The following is a 16586-nucleotide window of genomic DNA, read 5'->3' on the forward strand; positions in this document are numbered from 1 at the left end:
GTGGACAGGCTGCTAGGGCAGGTCATGGGGTTTTGTCAATGATATATAGGAATTTTGCTAGCAGGGAAAAGGAGGTGATTGTCCCTCTTTATAAGGCAATGGTCAGGCCACGCCTTGAGTACTGCGTACAGGTCTGGAGGCCTCATTTTAGGAAGAATGTAGATTTGCTTGAGCGTGTACAGAGAAGAGCAACACGATTGGTGAGGGGAATGAAGGGATCCTCTTACCAAGAGAGGCTTAAGTTCTGCAAATTGCAGTGGCTGGAGACTAGGCACCTGCGCGGTGATCTGATTGAGGTCTATAAGGCCTTGAATGGGTTGAGCACGCTGAATTCTGATGGGATCCTCCCACTTGTTCAGAATACGAACCTACGGGGACATAAGTTCAAATTAAGAAAGGATAGATGTAGAATAGATGTGCGGAAATTTGCCTTTAGCCAGCGGGTGGTTAATTGCTGGAACAAACTTCCATCTGTCATTGTGGAAGTTGATAGGTTAAAAAAATTTAAGGAGGAACTGGACAGGCAATTGGAGGGTATGGTGTGATTTTTTTTTTTTTTTTTTTGGCTGATGCTGCATAAGCTCCTACACTTGCTTTCTTGCATCAAGTGCCACTACTACTACTACTACATTCTAGAGAGCAGGAAGATCACAACCCTTCCTGTGCTAAGAGACAAAAGAAGGATACAGACCAGAATATCTGGCCTCACTTCCTTATAATACATTCCTTGACTGACCAGCCAATCAGCAAGCTCTCTCCTTTTCTGATTCAGAAATGTTTAGAGAATGCTGCTGGCTCACCAAAAATGATTCGCAGGCTAAAATCAGGTGACCTGCTTGTTGAAACAACCCAACACAAGCACTCTGAGAAGTTACTTAAATTGAAAACACTTGGAGGAACTCCCATAGAACTGTCACCCCATGCACCTTAAACTATTCAAAAGGAGTTATAACAGAATGGGATCTTCTACATGTATCTGAGGAAGAAATTGAACAAGAACTCTCAGATCAAAACATTATTCAGGTCAAGAGAATCCTAATTAAAAGGGATGGCTCTTTGCTTCCAACCAGAACCATCATACTAACTTTCAACTCGCCAAATCCACCAAATTCTGTAAAAGCCGGATATTTGAACCATCATGTCCGACCATACATACCAAACCCTATCAGATGCTTCAAATGTCAAAAATTTAAGCATTCACAGGCAGTATGTCGAGGGGCTGCAGTATGTGCTTCATGTGGGTCTAAAGATCATATCCATACCGAATGTTCTACATAGTCTTTATAGTGTCCAAACTATAGAGGCCAATATTATTCCAAAGACTGTTAAACATGGAAAAGAGAAAAAAATGATTCAGAAGTACAAAACCGAGCATAAAGTTGTGTGTCTTGAAGCAAAGAAACAAATATCGTCGGTTGTAGTAACACGCACATACACAGCAACTGTCCAACAACAAAAACAGACAAGTGCTATTGCTACCTCTACTACTGTGGTGCCAACAGGGCTAGCCGGGTGGATAAAGTGCCCGCCCTTCAACCCAAAGGTCGCGGGTTCGAATCCCGCCTTGGGCTTGGATCAGAGTAGAAAATGCAAAAACCTTGGGAGGTGCAATATGGCCACAGAAGCCGATGCGCCAACAACTAACAAAAAAAAAAAAAAAAAAAACTACTGCGGTTCAAACCATTGTTACGGTCCCCCCCCCACACACATCTCTATATCTGATTGGGCTCGCTCAATCTTAGTTCCATCAGTTAAGTCATTCTCAATGACAACTTCCAATCAAGCCATCAACACACCAGTTACAATTCTGCCAGATTCATCTTCTGTCCCCCAGCCATCCACAAATGCTAAAGATAGAGACACAGAAGACAAAAATGCTGTTCGTGATCACATGGATACATACAAAAAAGAAGTATTAGAGGAACCGATCTTAGAAATACACGCTGAGGAAGAGATGGATACTCGTCCACACTTCTCTAAAAGAGAGAAAAGACCTGAACGAAATAAGCAGACTGCCGTTCGGAAAAAGACAGATACAAAAGCAAACCCAATATAATGCGTACAATAATACAGTGGAATTGTCGAGGTTTCTGCAGTAACATCAGTGACATTCGTGACTTAATTGATAAATATCATCCGGTTGGTGTCTGCCTTCAAGAAACTAATCTAACTCCACAAGTACAGGTGACCCCGGCTTAACGCTGGTAATTTGTTCTGGAAAAACAGAGCACTAAGTGAATCTACGCTAAATGAGCGCTGCATTCCCATAAGGTAATATATGTATTTGTAAGTTACGGTCGATGCCATAGGATATTTCCTAATCAATAATAAATGGTAGTAAAACGATGCATAAATGTCAATCAAAATATTATACATTACATACGTATATAATTATATGGTAACTACTTAGGTATCAAAATTAAACTTAAATTTCCAATTAAAATCATGAATTTAATTGATCTAAATTGATTTTAATTGATTTAATTCAATAGTTGAATTTAATCATTAAAATTGTGTCGATTTTGGGTTGTAATTTGGCCCTCGTCCTCGTAAACTAAAAGGGGGTTTTAATTTTAAATCCCCCGCAGCGTTACCACCCAACAATAAAGTCAACCGATCCTTTGCCGCTTTGAAACCTGGTATGTTTTTTTCTTCTTTCAATATGAGACTTCTTTTAGGCATTCGTTTCCAAAAAAACTCCTGCTTCATCTATGTTAAAAACTTGTTGAGAAGCATAACACATTATACCCCTCTTCAATAATTTTAACAAATTCTTTTTTGAAAGTTTCAGCTCCTTGACCTGCATTTGCGGCTGCTCCCTAGATTTTAAATCTATTCAACCAGCCCTTACTAGTTTTAAATGGTTCCACATAAAAAAAAAAATTTTTTTTTTTTAATAATATTTAACTTAACTGAATTCTGCATTGGATATTATCTTCAATAAAATTAAAGTCTCTCCATTTCAATCCTAATAACCGGCCTAGCCCTAGTTGCTTGCAGTAGAACAGCTGTCTTTCTGCTGATAAAATTAATTTTTTATTTTTTATAATTGTTCTTACAGTTAAACTTGCCAGTCCCAAGATATGGCACACATCTGCTTGTCGTTGACCGGAATCGATTCGCTTCAAAACGTCTAATCTATTTTCAAATTCAGTCTTTTTCTTACATTTGTAGTCTTCGTACTGCATCCAGACATTGTTGCTTTTTCATTCTTATCCGCCATTATTAACTCTTCGAAAATGTAACTGCATTGCTCGCATTAATTATGATACAATGTTTGAGTAAACTGTCCGTTACGCACGATGTTTGCTGAGTGATGACTGGACTTCGAATAAATGCATATAACACAAATATTACAAGCAATATAGTTGATAATTTTTTAAAATTTTGATCTTGAAACTATGTAACGAGTCACCGTACTGCAATTAAATTAACGTGCAAGAAAATTTCACCGAGTGTGGGATAATTTCTCAAGTCGGCGTGGGAAACATTTTAATGCTGTTTTGCTCTTCATCTTCAGGCTATCGACTCCATCAGATGAAACGTTTTCATTAAATATGCAAAAATGCAATCTGTACGCTGGTAAAAGAGCATTGTAATGATTTAAGACAGCGTTATAGTCAGATACCAGTTAGTTAGTTAGTTAGTTAGTTATTTGGTTTTTAGGAGCATTAGCAACTAAGGCCATATTGCTCCGAGGATATGCGGCGGTCATTCCCTAACCTTTCCGCATCCTCCGTATTTGGTAGTCACGGGCTCGAACCCCGGTCTGATCAAGAAGTGTATGCTACGCACTGCTGCTCCTGCCCACCTGGCTATGGAGGCGCCTTCAGATATCAGTTTATAATATAAGAACAGCGTTATAGCAAATCAGTAAAGTGAACCGCATTATAACAAGGGCCTGCTATAAACCATTATGGTACCTATAGAAAAGATCGAATTCCTTCCAGTGGAACACATGGCAGGGTGGCTATTCTAATGGACTCCAGAATTCCATGTAAATGCCTCCAACTACAAAAATCTTTGGAAGCAGTTGCAGTAAGAGTCTCAGTAGCGTTTACTTTCTCACTGGTCTCACGTTACCTTCCTCCAAATCAAGAGTATACATATGTAGATCTTGAAGCATTAGTAACTCAGCTACCACCCCCAGTTGTTATTATGGGTGATGTAAATGGACATCATCCCCTGTGGGGATCTCACCACCAAGACAAAGGGGGGAAAATTGATTGAAAAATTATTGGAAAATCTCTCGCTCCTGAATATGGGAGTCGAGACATGCATACATTTGCCCACCGGAACAACTTCTGCAATTGACATCTCCATATGTTCACCAGCCTTATACCACTTATTGAATGGACGAACTTGAATAATCCCCTGAATAGTGACCATTTCCCTGTGGTCTGCAAAATATTAACAAATGATGTTTCACATCATGATGGCCAAAAAAGATGGAGATTCCATAAAGCTGACTGGACAAAATATGAAACACTTGCGACAATAGATGAACAAACAATCACCACTCAGCCTATAGACAATGCTGTAACTCGTATCACAAATCAAATTTTAATGGCAGCTGAAGCTACAATACCCCAGTCTTCTGGAAAATATCATAAACATGCCGCAACGTGGTGGAATAATGAATGCAGTATAGCCAAGAGAGAGAGAGAGAGAAGAATAAGGCTTGGAATCTCTTCCCAAAGTATCCCACCTCTCTCAATCTCATAAATTTTAAAAAAGCTAGAGCTGGAGCCAGATATGTCCGGTGTAGGAGTAGAAAGGAATCGTGGATACGTTTTGCCTCCACAATTAACAAAAATACAGATACCCGTGTTATATGGAACAAAATCAGAAAACTTAATGGGGAATTTCTTTCAGTACCAACACTACTAATAAGCTGGAATGGACAGGATATCACTAACTCCAAGGAAATCGCAAACATTCTTGCAGCTACTTTTGCAAATGTATCAGCATACATTCCATCCTTTCAGAAAACTAAATCTGTAGCTTAAAAATACAAAATAAACTTTAATACCAGACAACATCTCCCATATAACTAACCCCCCAACATAGAACTGCAAAATGCTCTGGCGAAGTCAGGGAAGAGTTCTGCAGGACCTGATGGTGTTCATTATCAAATGATACAACAGCTTAGTCAAAAATCTTTAAATACATCACTCATACTATACAATAGAATTTACTTAGAAAATTGTTATCCAAACTCCTGGCATCACGCTATGGTAATTGCCTTCCCCAAACCTTGCAAAGATCATACAATTCCCATAAACTATCGACCAATAGCTCTAACAAGTTGCCTCGGGAAAACCCTGGAGAAAATGTCAAACAACTGACTAACCTGGTTTTTGGAAACCTATAAAATACCAAACATAAATCAATATGGCTTTCGTAAAAATAGATCATCTCTGGACCCCGTGATAAAAACAGGCAAATATTCACAATGCTTTTCTAAGAAATGAGCATCTAATTATGATCAGTCTCGACATAGAAAAGGCCTTCGACACTACCTGGCGATATGGCATTCTGAATGACCTACACAACATTGGTTTGCGATGCCACTTACCAATCTTAGTACAAAATTTTCTGAAGCTCAGAACCTTCCAAGTAAAATATCAAAACAGTCTGTCACAAGCATATATTCAGGAAGATGGAGTTCCTCGGGGTTCAGTGCTGAGTGGAACTTTGTTCGCAATCAAAATAAGCTCTATTACAAAAGACCTACTGAACACGGTTGAAATATTCCTCTATGCAGATGATGTTACCATTTCATGCCATTCACAAAATATGAACATGATTGAAAGGTAATTACAAAGCACAGTTAAAAAAATAGAATTGTGGACAAAAAACAATGGATACAGAATATTGCTACAAAAAACAATGGCCATTCACTTCTGTAGAAAGTGAAAAATGTACCCAGATCCAAAAATAAGACTAGAAAACCAACTGATACCTCTATCAAATAGTATTTGTTTCCTTGGCCTGATTCTCGATAAAAAAAACTTAACTTTCTGTTCTTGTCACTATGAAACATTTCCTTATAGAATGTCCACAATACCACATGGTGCGACAAAGAGCCTTCCATCTCCCTATAAATATACAACATTGAGCATTGAGAATATATTTACTTATTTAAAACTAATAGGATATTTCAACCAGATATAAACCATAATTAAAAAACTTCAACATCTTTGTCACATAATTCTAATAAATAGGTGCAATATGGCCCAAGTTGCCTTTGTGCCAAAAAAATCCAACAAAAACCAACCAATCCACATTTCGTTTGGCAAACATGTTTTGTGCAGTTTAAATGGATGTAACATTTTCCCTTTCATTGTTGTTCACCACTCCTCTCACAGTCATCACGAAGTTCTTGCAATAATAAATGCAGACATTTAACCAAGTTCCTTACTCTGTTATTTTTGAGTCAACATTTTAAAAATTTACTTGTCACTTCCTCAGAAACTCAATGTACAACAGTTGTCTTAGTGAGAATACTGCATCATTCTGCAATAGAATGCTTTTTTTGCAGCACCTGCTTTAATCATATATGGAACAGCCTCAATCAAAAAAAAAAAAAAAAAGGAAGAAGAATGTTGTGGTGAGCTCCCTGTGGCCATAGCAAAAGCAAATGTATCAAAAAATTTGCATATCACTGAGTGATTGACTTTTTCTGAAACCTCGATTGTCAGAAGAAATATATAGCCAAGATGATCAGATTGAAGGGCTCCAGTCGTCACATTGGCCATGATTAGGTCCTCTGCATCAATTAAAAAAATTGAGAGAAGCAACTTTTGCTCTTACACTTCTTCATATTATTTGCATCATTCATTTCTTCCTAGCACTGATTTATTTTTGCATGATGTGGATTAATCAAGTATGGGTCTACAATTATATTTTTCCATAAACCTGTGACATTTTGAGTGGTTTAACTTGTTCAAAGGAATGAAAGCATATACAAAAAGTTCACACAATTTCATGTAAAACGGATGATTTGTTAGTAAAAGTCAAAGCAATTTGCATGAGAAAGACTTGAAGATTTATTTTTGTTTGTCTGCTGGACTGCTCAAATGTTCTTATCATGACTGATCTGCTAGGTAACAGTGGGGCGCCTCCGTAGCCAGGTGGGAAGGAGCAGCAGTGCATAGCACATACTTCTTGATTAGACCGGGGTTCGAGCCCGTCACCACCAAATACGGAGGACGCGGAAATGTCAGGAAATGACCACTACATATTCCGGAGCAGTATGGCCTTAGTTGCTAATGCTCCTAAAAAAAAAAAACCAAACCAAAACCAAGGTAACAGTGAAATGTTTTTCATCAGACTGCTCTGTATAGTACATAGCTATCTGTTGAAAAACCATTTTCATCAAATTTGGACACAAATTATTTTTAAATGATTGGCTTTCAAGGTTTGTATCATTTCAACCAGGAAAATTTAACTACAGGCAACCCCCGTATAACACGGTACTCCTACAACACGGTTTTTCTCTAACATGATTGATAAATTGCGGCAATCCTTGCACAATACAGTACTTATATAACACAGTTAGAGCGAAACTGTGTTACCGTGAGAATTTCGGTAAACCTCACATAATGGTATTTTTGAGCTTTTGTGCGGGAGGGGGGGGAACCTGCTATTATGTTGGATGTAATTTTTCAACATTTCCACTCTTTTTAAATCACCTTTGTTGACTCAGTAGTCAAAACAAAAATTATTTCGAAATCACTTTATTTTATTTTGTTGGGAAATCCCCACGTTAAGTTCTCTGCTGTTGAACTTGTGGGAAAATCTAGATTTCAAAGTTTTATTACTATTGGATAGCATCAGGCCATCCAAATGTTGAAGTTATGTTCCTACCACCACAGTTCTTGTTTATATTCCAGCCACGACCACCAGGTCAGTGGAGTTTACAATAAATCAATCAATACAAATGTTAATCGTATTTAGCAGTCATGGGCTTGAACCCGGTCCACTCAAAGAGCGTGTGCTGCTGCACTCACACTCCTAACAGCTCGGCTACATCAATGTTGTACTAGGTTAATACAATTTCTTTCATTCAGCCATTAGATCAAGGCATTATATCCACCTTTAAAACTCATTACATCAGAAAATCGTTACAATGGATTTTTGAAAAAATTGATCCTGAATCTATTGAAGTAATGGAGGCATGGAAACATTTCTCAGTTGTGGACTGTATCAGAATCGTAGCTTTATCACTGAAAGAAGTAAAACCATCAACGTTAAATGCGTGTGGAAAAATGTATGCTCAAGAGTTAGTTCATTTAGGAAATATGGTTGAACCGGCAGAAAACGGAATCGGTGCAATAGTAGAACTTGTTACGTCGGTAGGAGGGGAAGGTTTTGATGACATGATTACTAAAGTCCTTGTAGGTAGCACAGTTGATAGAATTGCCCACAACTCCACTCAAGACCTGAGTTCAAATCCCATCAATGACAGGAGGAATTTTTATCGGTCTTTTTCACAACGTGGCTGAGTTAATTGTGCTCCGGTGAGGGTAGCATGGTTTTTCTCCTGGAAACTCTGGTTTTTTGTCCATCAAAACAGAAAATCAACCTCAGGACACATGCAATTTATAGACAATATACACAGAGTAGCATGGCCTAGTCACCTAGTCCCCTCATCTTAAAAAAAGATATGATTACTGAAGGCATTCAAGAATTACTGGTAGAAAAAGAGGCTGGCAAACAGATATGGTGGAAATGGCATCAGAGGTAAACCAACCAAATCAATTCAGAGGATGATAGTGCAGATAAATTCTAAACTTTCAAATTTTATACTAAAAAGCATACGGGAAGGCATAAAGTCAGCCGAGCAATTAGAATCTTATTTTTTTGGATGCAGATTCTTGAATGAAAGGAGCCCAAAAGGATACTTCAAAAATTCTTAGTTCCATATGATGAAATTCACAAAGATTTATCAAAAAGCAAACAAACCCAGATTACTGATTTTTTAAAGAGAGCAGAAGATACATGAAATCCAGAATGGTGTATTTTTGTTAATGAAATAGTGTATTTTTGTTAGCTTTTGGAACGTAACCCCCATTTTTGTACTTTTTCTTAGTCTTGTATAACACGATTTCGCACCACACGACATTTTATAGGAACCTAACTACCGTGTTATATGAGAGTACCTGTACAATGATGACATGTCTTTGTGGGTTCACTCATTTTAGCAGTTCACAGACATAATGCAGATTTTGAAATAGCCTCATCAATAATGCTTCTCTGTGTGTGTTTTTCATCAATAGAGTTCCCATCTGGGAACACTATTGCTCCTCTTTTGACAGTGACAGTGCTCAGAATTATGCTCTTTGAAAGTGATTTCATTTTTGCCCATGTATTCAACCTAAAGTAACTAATATTGCTTTTAATCAGATAACATCCCATATTATGTGAACCCATTATCCATTAAAAGCTCAAGGCACTACTGTGACCAGTTTTAGAACTACTTGGTTCTATCATCAGACAAGTGGCCCTATTAGCAACCTTGCATCGAGCGGTAAATGGTGAGCTATTTCAAATTTTTCATTTAATCTGCATTGAGATAGTGCTGCTTTCCTTAGTATACTGTAATGTAGTTTTGCCAATGCATCCATTCATTCCTTATACATTGCATGCCCATGCACTGTATTTTCCATGAATATTTAGGCGACTTTCAGAGCATGGTTATCATGATCGGCATTAATTGTGATAAATCCTATCAGGGTATTTTGGGGCACATTAGGTGAGCCACTTAAGTAAACTTCTCATCTGGGATGTCACTAAGTTAGCACCAGCACCGTTGATAATGGGGAGTTTAATATACATGCCAGTTACATTATTGTAATGCATATCACATTGATCAAATTTAACTTTGAATCATTAAGTAAATTTGATTTACATGGATGTCAGGTTAAGCAAGGAACTTAGATAAAAGGAACTATGTAAAGGAGTTCATTTTAAGTCGCAATCAGATTATCCAATTAATTCTGTGGACTGCTTTTTTTGCTTTCAGTTTCCTTGATTTCCTTACGGCACAGGGAGTATTATGAGAAGTGAATTGATGTCTTGATATTATTTTCGTATTCCAGTATTAAACTAAATTAATATAAAGTTGCAATTAAATTTTATAGAAAACGATATAAAGTTATATTAAAATTAAGATAACTCAGTTTTTGATATTAAAACTGCAGTATGTTGAAACATTAGGTTCTCTATGCTGCTGGAGTTGGTAAGTGGGGAACTGATGAATCCACCTTTAATGCTATTATTGCTGCTGAAAGCTATGAACATCTGAGTCTGGTGTTTTATGAATACCACAACATGACAGGGCATAGTGTGACACAAGCCATTGATAGGGAGATGTCTGGAGACATAAAGGCTGGCATGATTGCAGTAGGTAAGGATTTAGACTCTGTTGTGCTTATTGTAATATGGCTTTAATGGTTTATGGTTTTGTGATTTATGAAACTAAATTATTTACTATTAAATATTTTTGTGGCTTGCAATTTGAATCTTGCCGAATTTTTTGTCATTAAATATTTTAATTCATGAAAAGCATTTAAACTTCATACATAATAAACCAAACAAAAGCTGAGCATGTCTATATTACGAAACACTTGGAGTAATCTTGCCTATAGCTGGGATATATATATCAGAAAAGTCACACTGATCCTTCTCATACACTGCTCTTAACGTTTTCCCCCCCTTCCCTGTGGAGGATGGGCTTCTTCCACAAAGATGACCCTCTGTCCTCCTTAACTTCCATTTTTCTCGTGAATGTCTTCCTTTTACCACCTTCTTTATCTTCACCTTTTCTCCAACACTTGAACTATCACCCCCATGCTCCTTTTACAAAAACACTTCCAAAGGGGTTTTTTTTTTTTTTTTAAGGGCCACTCCTGGCAAGCCTGGGCGATGTACAGGGTGTGTCCCGGCTGGAGACTTATCTATGTCTAGCCTACCTCCTTGTAGTAGTAGAGGGCTATAGAGCTGATTGTCAAGCAGCACCAAGGGCCCACCCTCCAACTCTGCATTTGCATACTGTGTTTGTGTACAAACTCTGTAAAGGCCAGAGAATGTGAGTTTCATTGGTGTGTTCCTCTTACCATTTAGTTGTAGGACCTCTGGTGGGACCCCAGGTTCCTGTCCATTGCCCTGAGGAGGCAGGCCTGTTATAGTAGGGAATAGAAAGGGCTCAGGTATCCCAGGATACCTGAGCTTGCCAAGAATGGCCCCTGGGAGGGGGGGACCTCTGGAAAGCATAAAAAGGGAGCAGGGAAGGCAGATGAAGAGGAGAGGAACAAATAATAAAGCAGGTAGATGATAGGAAGACTTTCCACCCCAAAATAGGAAGTTAAAAGAATAGAGGAGCACCCCCTGTGGAAGAAGCCCATCCTCCACAGGAGGAGGGTACCTTAGAACAGAAAAGCTTGAGATAGGTGGTGGGGAAGGGAGACAGGGATTGTGAGAGTAAAGTCGGATCAGGGTGCCCTATGTGGGGAGAGGAAATTACACTGTAATCATGCAGTGCTTCTCTGTTAGTGACGCCACATTGGGCAGTTGAAGCCAGTGTCAGCAGATCCCATGTTATGCCTCAGAAGAGAAGACATGATGTCTGCACAGTAGGGGTGGGCAGTTCCTGGTAGGTTGTTCCACTGTAGTCTAATTTGGGGGGTTTGTTAGAAAAACACACACTACATGCACTCAGCCCAATTTCACACCTGTCATACTAGCATTTAAACAATTACACTTTTTTCTTTTTTTTACATGTACTTGGAGCAGACCAAATAACAGCATGTAACACAACACTTTGTCACTATTTATCATCTTACTTTCATCATCATACTCTTAAAAGAATAAGAGAAGTTTAACTCAATATGATATGAAAAATACTTCCATATGATATAAACGTAGAACGTATTGAACATTATAGCTCTGGTTCATACTATCAATTTCATCATCATACAGACAGCAGGACACAGATACTATCTAAATATAACAACTACCAAGCACCACATTTTTTTTTTTTTTTATGTACTCATTGCAATTATTCCAAACCAATTCAGATATTCTTGGCCAGCCCAGCTGATTGCAGAAAAACATTTATGATTTGCCTCTTGATGGAAATATACAACTGCTTCAGTAATATAGATGGAACTACTGTGCACACTGCCCTCAAGATATCCATTTCTTTGGTTACCTAAAGGTTTCTGCCACAGGTGGCAATGGTTAGCCCAAAGCCATCTAAGTGGTATGCCCTGAATCATAAATGTTTTTCCACAACCAGCTGTTTTATGCCAACCCTGAGCACATCCAAGATCACCTCCCATGATCCTTTGTGTGATCTCCTCTTCCAACTCCGTTCTTTCTATGATGCTTTGCACTGGTAGAACCATGTTATTTATTTTTTTTTATTTAAAATTTTGCTTTACTTTAAATGCTTTATTTTGCTTTAAATTTTGCAAGATATCCATTTCTCCGATCACCAAAAGATTTCTGCCACGGGTGACAATGGTTAACCCAAAGCCAACTAAGTGGTATGTCCCTAATCATAAACGTTTTTCTGCAGCCACCTGGTTTATGCCAGCTCTGAGCATATCCAAAATCACCTCGCATGATTCTTTGCTGCTTGATCCTCTCTCCCAACTCCATTCTTTTTGCCTTTCCCATGATGCTTTGTGCTGGTTGAACCATGAGAAAGGCCAAAAGAACGGTTGATTGTTAGTGTAAGAGCCTATCTGGAAAGTAGCTGACACATTTCTGTTTCATAAAATCGATTCAAATTGGTCTGAAATTTAGTAGGTGCCACCAAAGGTGTTTACACATCAAATTTTTTATATATATATACAGTAGTGTGTCGATAATCCAAACTAATTGGGACCGGAGGTAGATAGGACTTCTGATTTGTTTGGATTTTCGAACTTATCAAAAATACTGTTTTGGAGACTAAAAAAAGTTTAGAAATAAAAACACTGGCTTTAAAATCTGAGAGACTGCCTAATTTTTTTTTTTGTTAAAATCTAGCAGCTTTTCACAAAGATCCAGATATGGTTTCTCCTAAATTTCGTCTCTGTGTGAACCACAAATAAACTGCATCTTCGAGGGACATGTCATTAGCTGTTCTCATAGTGGGTTTTTTTTTTTTTTTTTTGCACCATCTGAACCAAGTTTTGATGCAAATTTTAAAATGTATTCCTTGTTGTTTTTAATGATGGTTATAGCATTAGCATTAGTAGAGGCATATGATGCAAGAAAACAAGCTTATGTAGCATCAGCCAAAAAAAAAAAAAGAAAAAGAAAAAATTTCACACATTCAATTCTCTCTAAACATTTGTCCAGTTCATCCTTATAAATTTATTTAAGCTATCAATTTTAACAAAATGCAAATTTCCGTAATCTATTCTATAACTGTCTTTCTTCAATTTGAATTTATGCCCCCTCAGGTTCGTAATCTGAACAAAAGGAAGAATCCCGTCACAATTTAGCCTACTTGACCCATTCAAGCACCTCAATCAGATCACCTTGCAGGTGCCTAGTCACCAGATGCTGCAATTTTCAGAACTTAAGCCTTTCTTGTAAGAACACCCCTTTGTTCCTCTCACCAAACTTGTTGCCCTTCTCTGTACTCATTCAAACAACTCTACATTCTTCCTAAAATGAGGCGGGAAGGAGCAGCAGTGCGTAGCACACGCTTCTTGATTAGACCGGGGTTCGAGCCCTTCACCACCAAATACGGAAAGGTCAGGGAAATGACCACCGCATATCCCGGGGCAATATGGCCTTAGTTGCTAATGCTCCTAAAAAAAAAAAAAAAAACCAAAGCCTCCAGACCTGTATACAGTACTCTAGGTGTGACCTGACCATTGCCTTGTATAACAGGATAATCACCTCCCTGTCCCTGCTGGCAAAATTCCTATATATCATTGACAAGACTCCATCACCTGCCCTGTCTGCACTGTTCAGAAAACTTCATATGACTGCACACTTACTCCCAGGTCTTTTTCATTTTTTACTACCCTAAGTGTAATACCACACAGTTGGTACTTTTCTCTGGGGTTATTTCTACCCATATGTGGTACTTTGCATTTGTCAAACTTCAGTTGTCACTTCTCAACCCATCTGCCCAACTTTTCTAGATCCTTTTACAATAGCACACTGCCATTACTGTCATTAACAACCTTGCCAACATTTGTATTATCTGCAAACTTCGACATTAAGCCTGATATACCTTCATCAATATCATTGATAAATATACAAAACAACAGTGGGCCCTACGCTGAACCCTGGGGGACTCCAGTAATAACAATTGTCCATGAAGAGCAGTGTCCATTGATTAACACTCTCTGTCGTCTCCCACTCAACAATCCTTTTTATCCATTGTAGCAACTTATCCTTAATATCACACTGTTCCAATTTGTACAGTAGTCTTCCATGCACAACATTGTCAAAAGCTTTCCTGAAATCAAAGTATATGATATCAAAATTATTTTTTGCATCCAATTCCTTTTTAACCACATCATTGTATCCAATCAGATTTGTCAGATAAGACTTTCCCTTAACAAACTCATGCTGTGTGTGTGTGTGTGAATTATTACTGCAGTGTTGTCTAGATTATCCTGTAATGCCTCTTTAACCAGTGACACCATTATTTTCCCTGGAACAGAAGTTAAACTAACTGGTCTGTAATTACTCGTGTCACCCTTAAATCCTCCTTTATGAATTGGGGATACATCTCCAGTCCAAGGGTACTTCCACTGAGTCTAAGGATGCTCTCATAATTATGTCTAAGTGTTTGCTTACTACCTTTGCCGTCGCCTTTAATATAACTAGATAGATCCCAATCACCCCAGGTGCCTTTCTTATGTTTAATTTCAACAATTTCTCCTCCACTTTGCTCTCATTTATTTTAAAATCATTAAGCACCCTGTTACAGTTTGATAAACTCCTGGCATTCTCCTACCTTAATAACTCATTTGTGAATGTAGATGCAAAATACTTATTCAGATCATCAACACTCGAACCATCAATATCAAGGGGACCAATCTGATTCATCCCCTTCCTCCTCAAGTTTATATAACTAGAGAAGTCCTTGCTGTTTTTCTTATCGTCCTTTGCCAAAGATTTGTCATAATCTGCCTTCGCTTGCCTAACCTCCTTTGTGAATTGATTAGACTATCTTATATCTACCATAGCCTTCTCTGTCGCCTGATAATTTATATGCATCCCATGCATTTTTTAATCATTTTTAAGCATTTCTTAATCAGTGTGAAAAGCCTAGTAGCCTCTAAGATTAAGTCCCTGAAGGCTTCCCATTTAGAATTCACTGTTGGTAACATAATCACTTGATACCACTGTAGTCACCTTTACGAAAGCAAAAGCCCTTCCCTTTACCCTTGATGGTGCTTACATTTTTAAGTAAATCCCACATCAATGCACTGTGATCACTGTCATCTAGTGGTTCCTTATCTGCAAAGTCTTAATGCATGAATAATCATTGCTGATAACCTGATCAAGAGTGTTTTTCTCTCTCTCTCTCTCTCTCTCTCTCTCTCTCTCTCTCTCTCTCTCTCTCTCCCCTCCCTTCCTATCCTGCCTGTACACATTGTACTCCCCAAATTCTAATTCTGAACTGCTTATATCTGTGTGACACCATGTCTCTGATATCCCAACAACATCCACCTTTGATGTCCTGACTATCACTTTTGAAGTTCGTCGAATTTATTTACTATACTTCTAGCATTGGTGTACATGCAAGTATACATGCACCGAATCTTAATCTTAGTTACCCTAACAAAGCCCATGTATTTATTTGTTCCGTGATGACCCCCACCGTTCTCTGAAACCCCAGCACCCAGCTCTCAATTAATAGAAGCAGTGCAAGAATTACTTTCACCTCTGCTTGTGGCTACTGCTAATCTTTGTCTGTGATTCCTCCGAAGTAACAGTTGGTGACAGTTTTATCAAATTCAGCATCTCTGATGACACCATTCTCTATCAGTTGGTTTTTGAGCTCCAGGACAGCAGATGTAAAATAAGTTGCTCATTTCTATAAAGCATTTGTTGTTCTTCTTCTGTTAGGGCAATCAGTTCTTGTGCCACTTCACTGCCATAAATGTCCTCTCATTCAATCTTTTTTGATAGTGTTATTACACATTTTAATTTTGCTGTGAATGAACTTGAACCAGAGAAGGGACTGTTGATTATTAAAAAAATCCCTCAAGAGTTTGGGGCTTTTATCTTGTGATAGAAAATATGACTTGAGACCATCAAACATTTTGATTTTGCCGACCGGGCTAGCCAGGTGGGTAAAGTGCCTGCCTGGCAACCCAAAGGTCGCAGGTTCGAATCCCGCCTCGGGCTTGGATCAAAGTACTGCAAAAACTTTGGGAGGTGCACTATGGCCACAGAAGCCGATGCGCCAACAACTACCAAAAAAAAAAAAAAAAAACCATTTTGATTATTCTTTCCACTGCAGGTAGCAAGGAAAGCCATCACATCTTCACCCTTCCTAAAAGTTTCTTGTATTCCACTTCAACAAAACTGCAGAAGGATTTCAGTGCCTCAACTTT

General features: G+C 38.3%; 1 protein-coding gene across 1 annotated transcript in view; it reads left to right on the forward strand.

Annotated features, from left to right (window-relative positions):
• The window catches only part of LOC150081685 (annexin B9-like), a 208120-nt gene that overhangs the window by 176558 nt on the left and 14976 nt on the right, over nt 1–16586 (forward strand). Inside the window, exon 9 of the mRNA XM_090380286.1 lies at nt 10225–10414. Within this exon, the coding sequence (XP_090236412.1) occupies nt 10225–10414 (190 nt within the window). The remainder of the gene's footprint in view (nt 1–10224; nt 10415–16586) is intronic.

The sequence above is a fragment of the Mastigoproctus giganteus genome, chromosome 8 (assembly GCF_048544385.1).
Source record: "Mastigoproctus giganteus isolate SK-2022 chromosome 8, ASM4854438v1, whole genome shotgun sequence".
Classification (NCBI taxonomy): domain Eukaryota; kingdom Metazoa; phylum Arthropoda; class Arachnida; order Uropygi; family Thelyphonidae; genus Mastigoproctus; species Mastigoproctus giganteus.